The following is a 15,874-nucleotide window of genomic DNA, read 5'->3' as shown; positions in this document are numbered from 1 at the left end:
GGTGTCCCCTTCATTGGAAGGCAGATTTTTAACCACTGGACCACCAGGGACATCCCTGTACCACATCATCTTTATGCATTCCTCTGATAATGGACATTTAGGTTGCTTCCATATCTTGGCTGTTGTAAATGGTACTGCAACGAACATTGGGAGCATGTATCCTTTTGGATCGTGTTTTTATCCGGATATATGTGCAAGAATGGGATTACAGGGTCATGTGGTTGCTCTACTTTTAGCTTTTGAAGGAACCTTAAAAAACTATACTGTTCCACAGTGACTGTATTAGTTTACATTCTCACCAACTGTGTAGGCGGGTTCCCTTCTCTTCACACCCTCTCCAACATTTATTGTTTATGGATTTTTTGATGACAGCCATTCTGACTGGTGTGAGCTGCTATCTCATTGTAGTTTTGATCTGCTTTTCTCTAATAATGAATGATGTTGAGCATCTTTTCATGTGCCTCTTGGCCATCTGTACGTCGTCTTTGGAGAAATGTCTGTTTAGGTCTTCTGCCCCCGTTTTGATTGGGTTGTTTGCTTTGATGGTGTTAAGCATCTTGAGCTGTTTGTAAATTTTGGAGACTAATCTCTTGTCAGTCACATCATTTGCAAATATTTTATCCCAGTCTCTGGGTTGTTTTTTGTTTTGCTTATTGTTTCCTTTGCTGTGCAAAAGATTTTAGTAGGTCCCATTTGCTTATTTTTGTTTCCATTATTCTGGGAGACAATAAAAAAAAGATACTGTTTTGATTTATGTCAGAGAGTGTTCTGCCTGTGTTTTCCTATAGTAGAAGTTTTATAGTGTCTGATCTCACATTTAGGTCTTTAATCCATTTTGAGCTTATTTTTGTGTGTGGTGTGTGTGGTGTTAAAGGATGATATCTAGTTTAATTTTTTTCATGAGGCTGTCCAGTTTTCTCAACCCCATTTGTTAAAGAGACTTAAAGACCAGGGCTTTTAACTAAAAAATAAGTGATTAATTAGAAAATTTTATTCTTAGCAAAATTTTTAGGATGAACAATTTTGCCAGGGGCCCTGGTGGATTCCTGTCCATGGAACCCCACGCTAACACTCCCATCAGGAGATAAGCTTTGTGCCATTCAGTCAGTCTTCTGTAATCCTTCACCTAGCTTTTGAAGACGCCATAACAGATGATTAACAGTAATAGTCTTGAAGTGGTCTGCAGTGTAGATATTGTTTGTTGTTGATTAAAGACAATAAAAATAAACCAGGGATGGTAAAATTGGCATTCGTTTATGACAGTTAAATATTCCCAAACCAGGATTTTGACCTAAAATAATGGCCATTTCATCGCCATGTTGATTGTGGGTTATATGGTATGTGAAAGCAAGGCTGGAGGTTTCCAAATAGGGCAAGTCTAGGTTTGTAATAGCATACAAACAGGTATAACATTTTGGGGTCTTATTCTTGAACAGGCAAGCATAGCTGCATGGTGAGGGTTCAGATTTTACAGTATTATGAGTAGCAACCTCCAATTATGTGCTGTAGGCTTCTTGGTGAACTTGAGTAGGATAAATTGAAAGAATACTTCTGAATAACAGTGATGGAGTTGGGGGACATTTGTCCCTAATAAGTTATTGAGCGTTTTCAGGTACTTTATATATTTCTTCTTATCACCAAATCTGCAAATAGGTAGCACTCCACTTTTACACCTGAGCCAGTGGAAGCTAGAGAAGATACTGAAGCGGTAAACTTCGTGTTTGTGTTCCAGGGGCTTTCTTTCTGCTTTTCAAAACAGTGATTCACGGTTCGGGGGAGGACTCTTCCTCTGTGGAAAAGGGAAATGCTTTTTTCAGATGGTAGGCTCTTTGCCATCCCCCCTTCCAGTTGAGGATTATTGCTAGAGAAAGCCACTGTTTCATGATGGGGGTGTCAGCCCTTTTCTGTTGAAGAGGAGAAAACTGTGGACCTGCTGTAAAATAGCTTCTATTAGTAGAAATTGCTAGTGAACCATTTTTTCCCCCAATATAAGTAAATATAACTATCAACAGTTTTATCTATTGATAAAATAGTACTGATAAACAGAAGTACTGTTTTAAAAATTTTTTTCTTGGAGTATAGTTGATTTGCAGTGTTGTGTGTCTTTTAGATTCTTTCCCATATTGGTCATTACAGAGTATTGAGTTCCTGTGCCCTTATTAGTTATCTATCTATATATACTAGTGTGTATATGACAATCCCAGTCTCCCAGTTTATCCCTTCCACAATCACTTCCTGGTAATCCAGTCTCTGTTTAACAACATTTGTACCCCCCCCTTTTTTTTTCAACATTTCACATATAAGCAGTATCATATGATATACGTCTTCCTCTATCTTATTGTCTCAGTATGACAATCTCTGGGTCCATCCATGTTGCTGCAGATGGCAGTATTTCATTCTTTTTATGGCTGAGTTCATACCCCGTTGTATATATGTACCACATGTTCTTTATCCGTTCTTCTGTTGATGGACATTTAGGTTGCTTCCATATCCTGGCTATTGTGAATAGTGCTGCAGTGAACATAGGGGTGCATGTGTCTTTTTGAATTAAGATTTTCTCTGGATATATGTCTAGATAGGGATTGCTGAATCATATGGTAGCTCTATTTTTAGTTTTTTTAAGGAATCTCCATATTCTTCTATTCTTCATAGTGGTTGTAGCAGTTTTATTCCCTCCAACAGTGTAGAAGGGTTGTCTTTTCTTCACACACTCACTCTCTAGCATTTATTATTTGTAGATCTTTTGATTGATGGCCGTCCTAACTGGCGTGGGGTGATACCTCATTGTATATTGTTTTGATTTGTATGTCTCTAATAATTATTGATGCTGAGCATCTTTTAGTGTGCTTTTTAACCACCTGTATGTCTTCTTGAAGAAATGTCTATTTAGATACTTCCCCCATTTTTTGATTGGGTTGTTTTGATATAGAGCTGTATGAGCTGTTTGTATATTTTGGAAATTAATGCTTTGTTTTTCTTTGTTTGCATATATTTTCTCCCATTCTTAGTTGTTGTCTTTTCATCTTGTTTATAGTTTCCTTTGCTCTGCAAAAGCTTTTAAGTTGATCCCATTTGTTTATTTTTGTTTTTATTTCCATTTCTCTAGGAAATGGGTCAAAGAGAATCTTGCTGCAATTTATGTCAATGTTCTGCATATGTTTTCCTGTAAGAGTTTTATGGTTTCTGGCCTTATATTAGGTCTTTAATCCATTTTGAGTTTATATTTGTGTATGGTGTTAAGTGTTTTTAAATTTCATTCTTTTACATGTAGCTGTCCAGTTTTCCCAGCACCACTTATTATTGAAATGACTGTCTCTTTTCCATTGTATATTCTTGTCTCCTTGGTCATAGATTAGGTGACCATAGGTGTGTGGGTTTATCTCTGGGCTTTTGTCTATATTCTGCTCCATTTAACTATATTTCTGTTCTTGTGCCAATATCATACTGTCTTGATTACTGTAGCTTTGTAGCCAGGGAGCCTAATTCTTCCAGCTCCATTTTTCTTAAGATTGCTTTGGCTCTTTGGGATCTTTTGTGTTTCTATACATATTTAAAATTTTTTTGTTCTCATTCTGTGAAAAATGCCATTGGTAGTTTGATGGGGGTTGCATTGAGTCTATAGATTGCTTTAGGTAGTATAGTTATTTTGACAATATTCTTCCAATCCAAGAATGTGATATATCTCCCCATCTGTTTGTGTCATCTATGATTTCTTCCATCCATATGTTTTCGTTTTCAGGGTATAGGTCTTTTGTCTCCTTAGGCAGGTCTGTTCTTTGGTATTTTACTCTTTTTGATGCAGTGGTAAATAGGATTGTTTCCTTGATGTCTCTTATCTTCTGTTAGTGTATGGGAATGCAGTAGATTTCTGTGCATTAATTCTCTATCCTGCAGTTTTACCAGATTTATTGATGAGCTCTAGTAGTGTTCTGGTATCATCTTTAGGATTTTCTATCATCTGCAAACAGGGACATTTTTACTTCTTTTCCAGTTTGGAGTGTTTTTATTTCTTTTTCGTCTGTGACTGCCATGGCTGCCGCTGCTGCTGCTGCTAAGTCACTTCAGTCGTGTCCGACTCTGTGCGACCCCACAGACGGCAGCCCACCAGGCTCCCCCGTCCCTGGGATTCTCCAGGCAAGAACACTGGAGTGGGTTGCCATTTCCTTCTCCAACGCATGAAAGTGAAAAGTGAAAGGGAAGTCTCTCAGTCGTGTCGAACTATTAGCGACCCCATGGACTGCAGCCTACTGGCTCCTCCGTCCATGGGATTTTCCAGGCAAGAGTACTGGAGTGGGGTGCCATTGCCTTCTCCAGACTGCCATGGCTAGGACTTCTAAAACTTTGTTGAATAATAGTGGCAAGAGTGGACATCTTTGTCTTGTTCCTGATCTTAGAGGAAATGCTTTCAGTTTTTCACCATTGAGAATGATGTTTGCTGTGAGTTGGTCATATATGGCCTTTATTAAATTGAGGTAGGTTCCCTCTAAGCCCACTTTCTGGAAAGTTTTTCTCATAAATGCGTGTTGAATTTTGTCAATAGATTTTTCTACATCTGTTGAAATGATCACATAGTTTTTATTCAATTTGTTGATATATTTCACAGTGATTTGCAGATATTGAAAAATATTTGTATCTCAGGGATAAATTCCAGTTGATCATGCTGTATGATCCTTTTAATGTGTTGTTGAATTCATTTTGCTAGTATTTTGTCAAGGCTTTTTGCACCTATGTTCATCAGTGGTACTGGTTTGTAATTTTTTCTTTTTTGTGATACCGTTGTCTGTTTTGGTATTAGGGTGTTAGTGAATGAGCCTGGGAGTGTTCCTTCCTCTGCAGTTTTTTGGAAGAGTTTCAGAAAGGCACGTGTTAGCTTTTCTCTAAATGATAGAATTTGCCTGTGAAGCCATGTGGTCCTCAACTTTTGTTTGTTGAAAGTTTTTTAATAATTGTTTCAGTTTCACTACTTGTGATTGATCTGTTCATATTTTATTTCTTCCTGGTTCAGTCTTGGGAGGTTATACCTTTCTAAGAATTTGTCCAGTTCTTCCAGGTTATCAATTTTATTGGTATATAGTTGCTTGTAGTAGTCTATTATGATTCCTTGTATATCTGTGGTGTTAGCTGTAACTTCCCCTTTTTCATTTCTAATTTTACTGATTTGAATCCTCCCTTTTTATTTTGACAAGTCTGGCTAAAGATTTATCAATGTTTATCTTCTCAAAGAACCAGCTTTTAGTTTCATTGACACTTGCTATTTATTTTCTTTGTCTATTTCATTTATTTCTACTCTGATCTTAAATGTTTTCTTTACTTCTACTGATTTTGGGTTTTGTTTTCCTTTCTCTGGTTGCTTTAGGTGTGAATATAGAGAATTACTGTTTTTCTTTTCTAGCCCTACCAAGTAATCCTTCCTATTGATCCATGATTCTCAGTAGTATTAAGGTTTGTGTTCTCTTTTGAGTCTGTAATGTGTCTTTAAAGCTTGCTTTCCTGTCTATAGTGAAAGACAAAGTTCAAAAAAAGCTACAAGTGATCTTACTTCATGGCAAAAATGCCACAAATAACAGTGAAATCTATGAGGCAGTAGTAGAAAATCAAGGGAAAATACCCAATTTTGGTTGTGGTAAAACATGGATATGAACTCAGACCTATAAATTGATCAGAGTTAAGATAGAATATGCAGAGTAATGGGCCTGTTAAGGGTCAGTTTAGTTCAGTCTCTCAGTTATGTCCAACTCTTTGTGACCCCATGAATCACAGCACACCAGGCCTCCCTGTCCATCACCAACTCCCAGAGTTCACTGAGACTCACGTCCATCAAGTGATGCCATCCAGCCATCTCATCCTCTGTCGTCCCCTTCTCCTCCTGCCCCTAATCCCTCCCAGCATCAGAGTCTTTTCCAATGAGTCAACTCTTGGCATGAGGTGACCAAAGTACTGGAGTTTCAGCTTTAGCATCAGTCCTTCCAAAGAAATCCCAGGGCTGATCTCCTTCAGAATGGACTGGTTGGATCTCCTTGCAGTCCAAGGGACTCTCAAGAGTCTTCTCCAACACCACAGTTCAAAAGCATCAATTCTTCGGCGCTCAGCTTTCTTCACAGTCCAACTCTCACATCTATACATGACCACTGGGAAAACCATAGCCTTGATTAGATGGACCTTTGTTGGCAAAGTAATGTCTCTGCTTTTCAATATGCTACCTGTTAAGGGTAGGGATGGATAAAAGGTTTCTGTTTTAAAAATGAGAAACTAAGAATTATGTAACTGGAGAATTTTAAAAGGATCACTGTATTCTGTGGTAGGTTCAGCTTTTGGGCAGTTTGATCTTTTTTTTTTTTTTAATCATGTCTTTAGTCTTTTTTAATTAAGTTTTAAAATTTTTATTTACACCATGCGGGTGGCATGCAGGATTTCAGTTCCCTTACCAGGGATCAAACCCTTACTCCCTGCAGTGGAAGTGCAAATTCTTAATCACTGGACCACCAAGGAGGTTCCTAATTAAGCTTTTGAAATCAAATTATTACAGAAATTAGGCATGGAAGGGCCTGGGGTCTTCAAAGGAATAGTTGACATAGGTTTTTAGTTCATTTTTCTCCTTTTAATGAGCAGGTAGATTCTTTTCTTCAAGGATCCTTGTGGCGGCTTCTAACCCCTTGGTTTAATAATAACACTACTGAGAGCCAGCATTTATTTGTTTGGCACATAGTTAGGTGCCATGTACTATGTGAACCACTTTATGTGTATTAATTCACAAAAAGCCCTCTGAGATAGTATTGTTACTTTTATCCCTGTTGTACATGTCGGGAGAGTGATACGTCTGTTCCCCAGTGGATGTTGCTGGTCTAATCTGCTTATCCTTAGAATGCTACTGTGGGTAGCAGGCAGTTGGTTAATGTATGTTAGACAGTGAATGAATGAAGCATGTAGCCTTTTTTTTTTTTTTTTTCATTTCTAGCCTGTTCCCATGCTTTCGGCACAGAAGTCATCCACATGAAAGAAACCAACCCTGTTTCCTAAGCTGGGGTTATTTTTAGCTCACCACTGGATTGCACCAGCCAACAGAAAACTGGTCAGGTGCAGTGGCGGGTGGCTAGAGCATGTAGCCTTAAGGTATGCAGACTGGTTATAAATCCTTGTATCTTAGCCTTTGTGAAGTTGAATATTAACCTTAGAAATCTGCAGTTGTGAAAACGGCCTGTGTCAGTGGATTTAACCATTCTCAATGGCACCTCCCTGGAGGGCTTGGGAAACAATTGTGTTCTGGGTATCTTCACAGTTTGCAAAGAATACGGACCATTCTTTCAAGAGCTTGAAAATGATGTGGAATTCAGGTTTGTCCCTTTAAGGCCATGCTGCAGAGTTTATAAAGTCTTAAATATTTCTGGTCATTCTCATGCTTACATCTGGATTTTAATAAGTTACACAGAATAACACCAGGCTTTAAAAATTTTGTTTTGATGTGTTCAGCTACAGGGTCTCAGGTTCTAGTTTCTTTTGTTGTTGTTTGTTAGTCGCTAAGTTGTGTCCAATACCTTGCGGCCCCGTGGACGGTGGCCTGCCAGGCTCGTCTGTCCTGCAAGAATACTGGAGTAAGTAGCCATTTCCTGCTCCAGAGGATCTTCCCGACCCAGAATAGAACCTGCATCTTCTGCATAGCAGGCAGATCTTTACCACTGAGCCACCAGGGACGCCCTACTAGTTTCAGTGCTTGGACTTTTATTGTTGTTTGTTTTTGTATATTCCCCAAGGTAATTGGGAATGATAGAAGCGATGAGTCTGACTCCCTTTAGAAGATTGAAGCTGTCAGCCAGTATTTCTTTGCTTACATGTTGGATGTGGTGAGTGAGGGAGATCAAACAGAGAAGAATGGTACCTAGATTTCTGTCTCGGGCACCTGGAGGATGATGGTCTTATTGACTGAGATGGAGAACACCCAAAAATCACTTGTGTGGGGGTTCAGTTCACTTTGATGTACCTGGGAGTCTGTTTTTCATTCAGTGATGTGTTACATGAGTTGTGTGCACTTTTAATGACCACATAGATTGTATCAGTTATTTAAACAAACCTTTGGGTGGTTTTTGTACCACTCTTGATCCTGCCCAAGTCTTTTCCTATAGGTATATCTTAAAATGTAAAAATAGCAGCTACCATACGCCAGTACCATGCTAAGTACTGTATACATCCCATCAAAAGATTTGGTAGGTGCTCTTCCCCATTTCACAAGTGGGGACTATAGCACAGAGGTTAGTAACTGCCAATAAATGGCAGAATCAAACTTTTGAAACAACTGTATTAATATATAATTTACATAATTGTAAGGTTCACTTTTCAAAGTACAATTCATTGACCTTTAGTATATTTATGGAATTTTGCAACCCTCACCATGGTCTATTTTTGGATTATTTTCATCATTTGAAAAAAGAAACCTTGTACCCTTTAGACACAACTGGCTAACCACCTCCTCACCTCCCTAGTTGAAGACAGCTAATCCACTTTAGATTACCTGTTCTGCACATTTCATATAATTGGGCTCACACAGTATGTGGTCTTGTGTGACTGGCTTCTTTTCACCTCATGTTTTTGAGGTTTACTCATATTGTAGTATGTATCAGTACTTCATTCTTTTATTGCCACATAATCTACTGTATAGGTAAACTCACAATTTGAACCAGGTGTGTCTGGTTCTTAACGCTCATGTTGCTGCCGTTCTGCTTCTATGCAAGTCCCATTATGTTAGACGGTTCTTATATCTTACATGTCAGTGTTTTTCCCTCTTACTGTTCTCTCAGGGTTCCTGCTGAGAGTTAAGTATGTTAGTATACAGGCAAGAAACTCAAGTCTTTGTTACTTTGTCTAACTTGTTTTGGGCTATAGAGGAAAAGGAGGTGTGAAGTTTCTCTCAACAGGGAGAATAGAAAACCTAAACACCTTTTTTCTGTGTCTAGGAAGAAGAAGCGGGAAGGATAAAAGATTGCTGGGACAACCAGGAAGCACCTGCACTCTCCACGTGTAGAAATGCCAATATCTTTCGAAGGATAAATGCCATATTGGATAATTCTCTGGATTTCAGTAGAGTCTGCACTACACCCGTAAATCAAGGAATTCATGATCATTTGCCAGGTGACTTGGACTTGAAAACTTGGGTGTGCTAGACACGTGAGCATTGCTGTTTCTAGGCCGCTTCCTTGTGAAGTCTATGAATGACCTTGAATCTCAGGTAGCACTTCACCCCTTTCATAGTTTGCCTTGTGGATTGGGTCCCCAGTGGGGTGAAGACATCCTTTGATTACGTGAAAAAAGTAGGTCAGAGGTGACAAGACTATTTATATATACAATTATGAGTTACATGTTACAGTAGATTTTCTTATAGCTACATTGGAAACATTTTAAAAAGTGATTAATACTTGATGTAACCCAACATAGTCAAAATAGTGTGTGTCAATGTATAATCCGTATAAAAGCTGTTAATGAGAGAGTCTTTTGTTAGTGTTAAGACGTCAGAAGCCAATGTATATTTTACATTTACAGTATAGCTCCGTTTGAATTAGCTACATTTCAAGGGCTCTGTAGTCACATGTGACTAGCGGCTACTATACTGGATGATGCAGCTCTTGGATATTTTAATTGCTTTTAAAATGCGTGCAAGTCAACAAGCATTTGGTTTTCCTGATATTTAGGGTGTTCCACAGAACAGTGAAGGGAGAGGGCAGTGTCTCCTGAAGACAGTTCTTCTCAAGGAGGCTTGGATGTCCCAACAGTGTTTTATAATCTTTGTGGGAGTTGCAACATATTATGGGAATGTTGTTGGACTATTCTTTGACTTATTTTAGATGAAAGCGAACATATTTTTAATTTTTTAAATGGACCTTGAAAATATTTGGTAAAACAGGGGTTCTCAGAACAAGGACTGGTAATTGCTGTTTCTTTAGTTGTAAATTCATTGATTTATCTTTAACTTTGCCTTGGAAATAATTCCCACAAAAATGCAGAAGTATGTGAACATAAAGTAAGTGTTTAAGGGGAAAGTTTATTAGGAAGGAGATGGCCCCATAGAAATTTATTTATTAAATTGTGCTGGGAGAAAAGTGAGAGAAGAAAATGGGAACTGAGGGATACGGGTGGGTCTTGTCTCTTCTGACTTCCAAAAAAGTATACGTATAATGTTTCCTGTTAATTGGAGTAAGCCGTGAGCTAACTCTTATTCTTTATTTAGCTTGTGTCAAGTGAAAGATTCAGAGAACCTGCCTGGTTCTATGTGTTGTGTTTTTCTCTTTTCAGAAAGTTGCATGAATTATATTCCAGTAAGAATGACAGTCAACAGTGATTTAAATCTCACTGGATTGCTTCAGACACGCTGGAACATTTATGGTCTATAGCAGAGCGTTTTTCAGCTAATGCTAGGTTGTTGACCTGAGTAAGGGAAAGGACTCCTGGTCAGTGAGATGGGAGCTTCGAGGTGTGCATGTTCACAGTTGGCCAGGGCACCCAGTGGCCTCAGTGGTAAGACCCAGGTTCTGGTCACAGACTGGCCAACCTATAAGGTGTAGACTTCTTGAGCTCTACAGAGGGGCCTTCTCAGGGCATAGGTTCAAGAAGTGCAATGGATGGGAAGAGTACCTGGAAGAAATAAGGGAAACCTGGGTTGTAAGGTTGACCTTGGGCAGTGAGACAAAGTAGATAGTTTTTTCCAGCTGTAGGACAGGATGGTGCCGGCCCCAGATGCCCCACAGGGCTCTCCTTGTTGGGGGCTGGTGGGGGTGCTCAGTAAGGAAGTGGTGCTGCAGCTTGAAGGGACCTCCCGTAATTGTAGGAGAAGTTCTGGTCAAGGTAGCTGGTGTTCTGTGCCCTTTGCACGTACCTAGCCCCTGCTGTGTGGTCACCTCTCTCGTCCCCGCCTGAGATGCTGGTTCAGGGTGTGGGCTCTGGATCTTGAGAGGTGAGGCGGGGCTGCTGGCCTGGAGCAGAGAGCAGCATTCCCAGGCTTACGCAGCAAGGAAAAACCCACCTTGTGGTTAATGCACAAGTAAACCTGGGTGTGTATTTTCCATGAAGCACTTTAACCTGAACTTATAGCTTCTGGTCAGAAGTAATCTTGTTACCTAAGTAGATAATCAGCATTATAGAAACCCAGGAACAAGATTGGTTAGAACAGTGTTATAACTAGGAGCAGTTTGGTGACAACAAAAGCTAAAGTAGCCGTACAGTGGAATGTCCTGCAGTTATTAATACGTTTGTAGTGGATTACTTAATGATGTAGATAGTCACAGTACCTGAAGTGAAAAAGCAAAGTACAAAACAGTGTGGTCTCAGGGATGTATATATGCATAGAAAGACTGGAATGGCAAGGTGTAAATGTAACAGTGAAAGTGTAATGGCTAATTTTTTTTTTTTCCTGTGTGCTTTTCCCCACTAATTCTTCTGTAACAAACATATTTTATAATAAGAACAACTTGTTAAAAAAGAGTATTTCTTGGCACAGTGTTTCAGCATTGATATTTGGATTTTGCATAGGTACATTTAATTGTGCAACTTGCTTCATATAGGTACACTTAACTTTGCAGTAGTTATATGCTATTTGTTTTTTTCATTTGAACAAGTGTTTGATTTATCACTTAGAAGGCTTGTGTTATCTGTGACAGAATTTCATTGCATATAGTATGCAGTGAGAGTCGTATCAGAACTTTGCAAGTCAGCTGGTAAGGTGTTACTGGAAAAGTGCTGTGAACAAGGTCCAAGGAGGGAGAGAGAGACTGTGTTGGTTAGGGAGTGAAGAAACACTGTCTGGATGATGCAACATTTGAAATAAGCCTTGAAGAAGAAAAAGTTACTTCAGTGTAATTGGATATTGAGTTAGGTTTGTTGTTGATTCAGGATTGACATTGGGGTCCAAAGCTGAGGTCGAAGATGGTTAGATGACCTGTGGTACAGTGACAGTCCCCAAGAGTGGGAGCCAGATACCTCACTGGGGGCTTCCAAAGAGGCCACAGAGCTGTCGCTCTACCACAGACCTCACCTCAGCCTTTCCCTGAGCTGTCTAGGAAGACTGGGGCAGGCAGCATGCAGGGTAACTCTCTCCCCTCTTGCTGGAGCACAGCAAGGCGGGCGCTGCTTCCACTGTCAAGCGGAGTGAGGGGAGTGTCTCCAGAGAGGAGCATTTGTGTAGATGGAAATTGCTTCTAAGAAGGAACACAAGGTTGTTGAACCCCTTGTAAGGCAGTAGACTCGCTGTTTGTCCTTGACTGAGTAGAGGTGAGAGAACTTGAGAGGATGATGTGGGGCAGGGAGGGCGGGAGGGCGGCTGGAGCTGTCTGAATGCCCACCAGCTGACGCACAGGGAAACTTCCTCTGGTTCAGGAGACGTTGCGGGAGGCTGGAGTTTTCTGGCTGGTATTGCGGCAAGACCTTTGTTGTTGTCGGTGGGGTTGGGGTGGGGCTGGGAGGTTAGGCCAGAGCTGGACCCCTCATCCAGGCAGCTCCTCAGAGAGGGTGCCTGCCTCCTCAGGGGCCCTTCCCTACTCCTCGCCTAGTCCTTTAAAATTCTGAGGAAGGAAGGAAATGGGCTGTAAATGGACATGTGATTGAAACATAAATGAACTGAGTTATTGTTACGTGTCTGTCAAGTGTGAAAACTGTTAAGGTGACTTTAAGGGACTTCTTAACTATGGGATGGGCCTGAGGCGCAGTGTCTGGAGGGAAAAGTTTCATGTTAACTCACTGAGATGAGACCTCTCAGAGACTAAAGTAGTTGGAAGCTCAGAAGAGGAATAGATAAGTTAAAGTAGTTCACAGCAAGTAAGGGGTGGGACTGAAACGCTGATTAATATTATTTTGTTATAATGTAATACACATACAGAAAAGTCCACATCATAAGTGAAGAGCTCACACTGTCTCCAGCTGAACATAGGTAACCAGCAATGCAGATCTAGATGAACTGCCAGCTTTCAATTTAGGACCAAAGAAGTATATAATTGTAGCCGGATATATTGAATTTCTGACTGAGATGGTTTCCTTTTTTATTCTGAGAGTATCATCCCTAAATTATCTTAAAAGCTGTTCTGAAATAAATTTTAATATATTCAATCCCAGCTAACAGGAGACAGTTGAAATTACTCTTGGGAAGTCTTACGTCCCATAAAATAATTTTTTTTTTCTGAAACCTTTAATATATGGCTTTAACAGTTAAATTTTTAAATTTTAGTCTGAGTATGACACTATATACAGAAAAGTATGTATGATATATACCTAAAAGTATGATACTTTTACTAGGATAAATATGCAAATTTAGTGAGTTTTCACGCACTGAACAGATCTTGTATATCCACTTGTATATAGAGATAGTAGACCAGAAGCCCCCGGCAGCCCTACAGCCTCTTAACTAGTGAAGGGTAAACCACTGTGCTAACTTTTAAATGCATATGTTCTGCCTGTTTCTGAACTTACATACATAGAACCATAAATGTGTGCTCTTCAGCTGTGAGATTCACCTATTCACAGCCAGTGGTTGTGGATCATTTGTTCCCATTGCTGTACTGTATTCTGTTGTGTGAATATATTCCAGCTTATTCTACTGTTAACAGACATTTAGGGCTATTCTGAATAGTGCTACTCTGAACGTGTGTTTTGGTGAACTTACTTGTATTGGGTGTATCCTGGGAGTGTTGGCTGGTGGAGTATCTGTGATTTCAGCACTAATGCGTGCTGCCAGTTTCTCACAGCAGTTGCACCAGTTTACACTTGTGACATTCACTGTCAGATGGTTTGGGTTAGTTCTGCGTCCTCACCAAGATTTGGTATTGTTTTTTTTCCCTTTGACTATTTTGGTGAGTATGTAGTGGCATCTCTATTGTGGTTTTAAGTTTCCTTTCCCTGATGACTTATGAACTTGAGCATCTTTTCATAATGTTTGTTAACCTTGGCATATCCTCTTTCCTGAAGTGCCTCTTCAAGTCTTACACACTAATATTTCTTTAGAATTACCTGCCTTTTTCCTGTTTAGCTACAGCTATTTTCTGTTTACTCTTTTATATATTCTACACTATGAGTTCTTTGTCTGATATATATAATAAAAAATATTTTCTCCAAACCTGTGGCTTGTGTTTATACTCTTAATTGGTATTTTTTAATAACAATTTAAATTTTATGGAGTGCAGTTTATCAACTTTTCAGTTATGGCTAATGCTTTGTTGTGTCCTGTTTGAGAAGTGTTTTCCTGTTCCAAAGTCATGAAGATATTCTGCATTTCATTTAAGAAAACTTACTCTTTTACCTTTCAGTCTTAACATTTGCAACCCGTCTTAGATTTCATATTGTACACAATGTAAGGTGGAAGGTCAAGGTTCGTTTTGTTCTGCATAGATGGACAGTTGACCCAGCACCACGTTGGGAAAAAAAATCTCTTATCACTGTACTGCTGTCGCCTTTCTCGTAAGTCAAGCATCTGTATTATATGTGCACGTCTGTTTCTGGAGGCTTTTCTCTTCCATTGTTCATCTGTCCTCATGTCTTAGAGACCACAGCTTTCTAGTCAATTTTGATACTTGGTTGTGAAGTGCTCTATTTTTATCCTTCGTGATCCTTGGTTCCTCTTGGACATTTGCATTTCCACATAGTGATGGGGTGGAACGACATGACACTTGTCAAGCTGAATCCATGACTATGTGGAGATGCAAAAGTTTTTGTTTATATTAAAAAATACTTTGTGTAGTTAAAAGAATACATGTAGCATATAAGCTGTGGTATCAGCCCAAAAAGGTCTCCAGAACTGTGCCCCAGAGTTCTTTTCTTTTATACTGTCTGGTGTGTTTCTGTATGTTGTATAATTAAAATTGCTGACTCAGATGAAATCATGGCAGGAATGCTGTTCTGGTGCTTAAATGAATGTTCTCTGCCTCGAAAAATCCTACCTTTATTTAAGAGTGACTTGGTTTTCATCTCTGAAAAGCTTCTCACGTGTTCTATTGTCTGTTTGGCTCTATTAGATGGAGCAGGATCATTCTTGGCTGTTGCAGATTGTTACCGACCCACTATGTGGTGGTATAAATATAAACATGTATGTTCTCTAAGTGGGGAGGTTATAGTTTGAAGAAAAACATACTCAGTTTGCCCATTTCATAATAAACATACACAAATTAAGTGCAGATTCTGGATGCAGGTTCCTTGAGAACAAATCCTGGCGGTGCTACTGACTTGATCTAACCTTAAAGGTTAAGTTTTCATGACACAGGAGTAGTAATAATACACATTTATAGGATTTTTGTGACACTTGAATAAGATACGTGTATTGAATACCTGAATAATGCCTGTAACTGCACTTACTAAATGCTGGTAGTATATGATTATGATGGTGTGTGTATATATAGCATGCAGTCATGAGAGCATTGCTGTGTTCATGTGTTTTTTTAATTAAACTTTTTATTTTGTGAAAGAACCCACCTGTCAGTGCAGAAGACAGGGTTCGATCTCTGGTTGGGAAGATCACCTGGAGGAGAGCATGGCAACCCTCTCCAGTATTCTTGCTTAGAGAATCCCATGAGCAGAAGAGCCTGGCAGGCTACAATCATAGGATCACACAGAGTCAGACACAACTGAAGTGACTTAACAATGCTGTGATAGTTTCAGGTGGGCAGCAGAGGGACTACTCAGCCATACATACACTTAAATCTGTTTTCCCCCAAACTCACCTGGGTCGTGTCTTTTTTGAAAGGTGGACTTCTGAGCCTTCCCTGGTGGTCCAGTGGCTAAGACTCTCCACTCCCACGGCAGGGGCTGCAGGTTCAGTCACTGGTCAGAGAACCAGAGAACTAAGATCCCACATGGTGTGCAGCATGGCCAAAAGAAAAGATTTTTTATGTTAAATTCTGTTTGCACATTCAAT

General features: G+C 39.6%; 1 protein-coding gene and 1 non-coding gene across 15 annotated transcripts in view; one reads left to right on the top strand and one right to left on the bottom strand.

Moving 5' to 3' along the window:
* The window catches only part of CPEB1 (cytoplasmic polyadenylation element binding protein 1), a 110,458-nt gene that overhangs the window by 22,409 nt on the left and 72,175 nt on the right, over positions 1-15,874 (top strand). For 12 of the 14 annotated variants that reach the window (XM_059879425.1, XM_059879426.1, XM_024982331.2 and 9 more), the window contains exon 2: positions 8,946-9,120. Coding sequence is in view for 8 of the 14 variants with exons in the window: in XM_024982331.2 (XP_024838099.1) it covers positions 8,946-9,120 (175 nt within the window). In the remaining 6 variants the exon portion in view is untranslated. Of the gene's footprint in view, positions 1-8,945; positions 9,121-15,874 lie in introns of those variants that run through there. The other 2 variants (XM_059879424.1, XM_059879423.1) reach the window with 1 other exon arrangement.
* LOC112443326 (small nucleolar RNA SNORA65) lies at positions 6,955-7,087 on the bottom strand. Its single transcript, XR_003031663.1, has one exon. It is a non-coding gene; the product is annotated as a small nucleolar RNA SNORA65 (small nucleolar RNA).

This window comes from Bos taurus, chromosome 21, assembly GCF_002263795.3.
Source record: "Bos taurus isolate L1 Dominette 01449 registration number 42190680 breed Hereford chromosome 21, ARS-UCD2.0, whole genome shotgun sequence".
NCBI lineage: Eukaryota > Metazoa > Chordata > Mammalia > Artiodactyla > Bovidae > Bos > Bos taurus.
The sequence above is the reverse complement of the archived record's forward strand: the minus strand, read 5'-3'. Positions and strand labels throughout refer to the sequence as shown.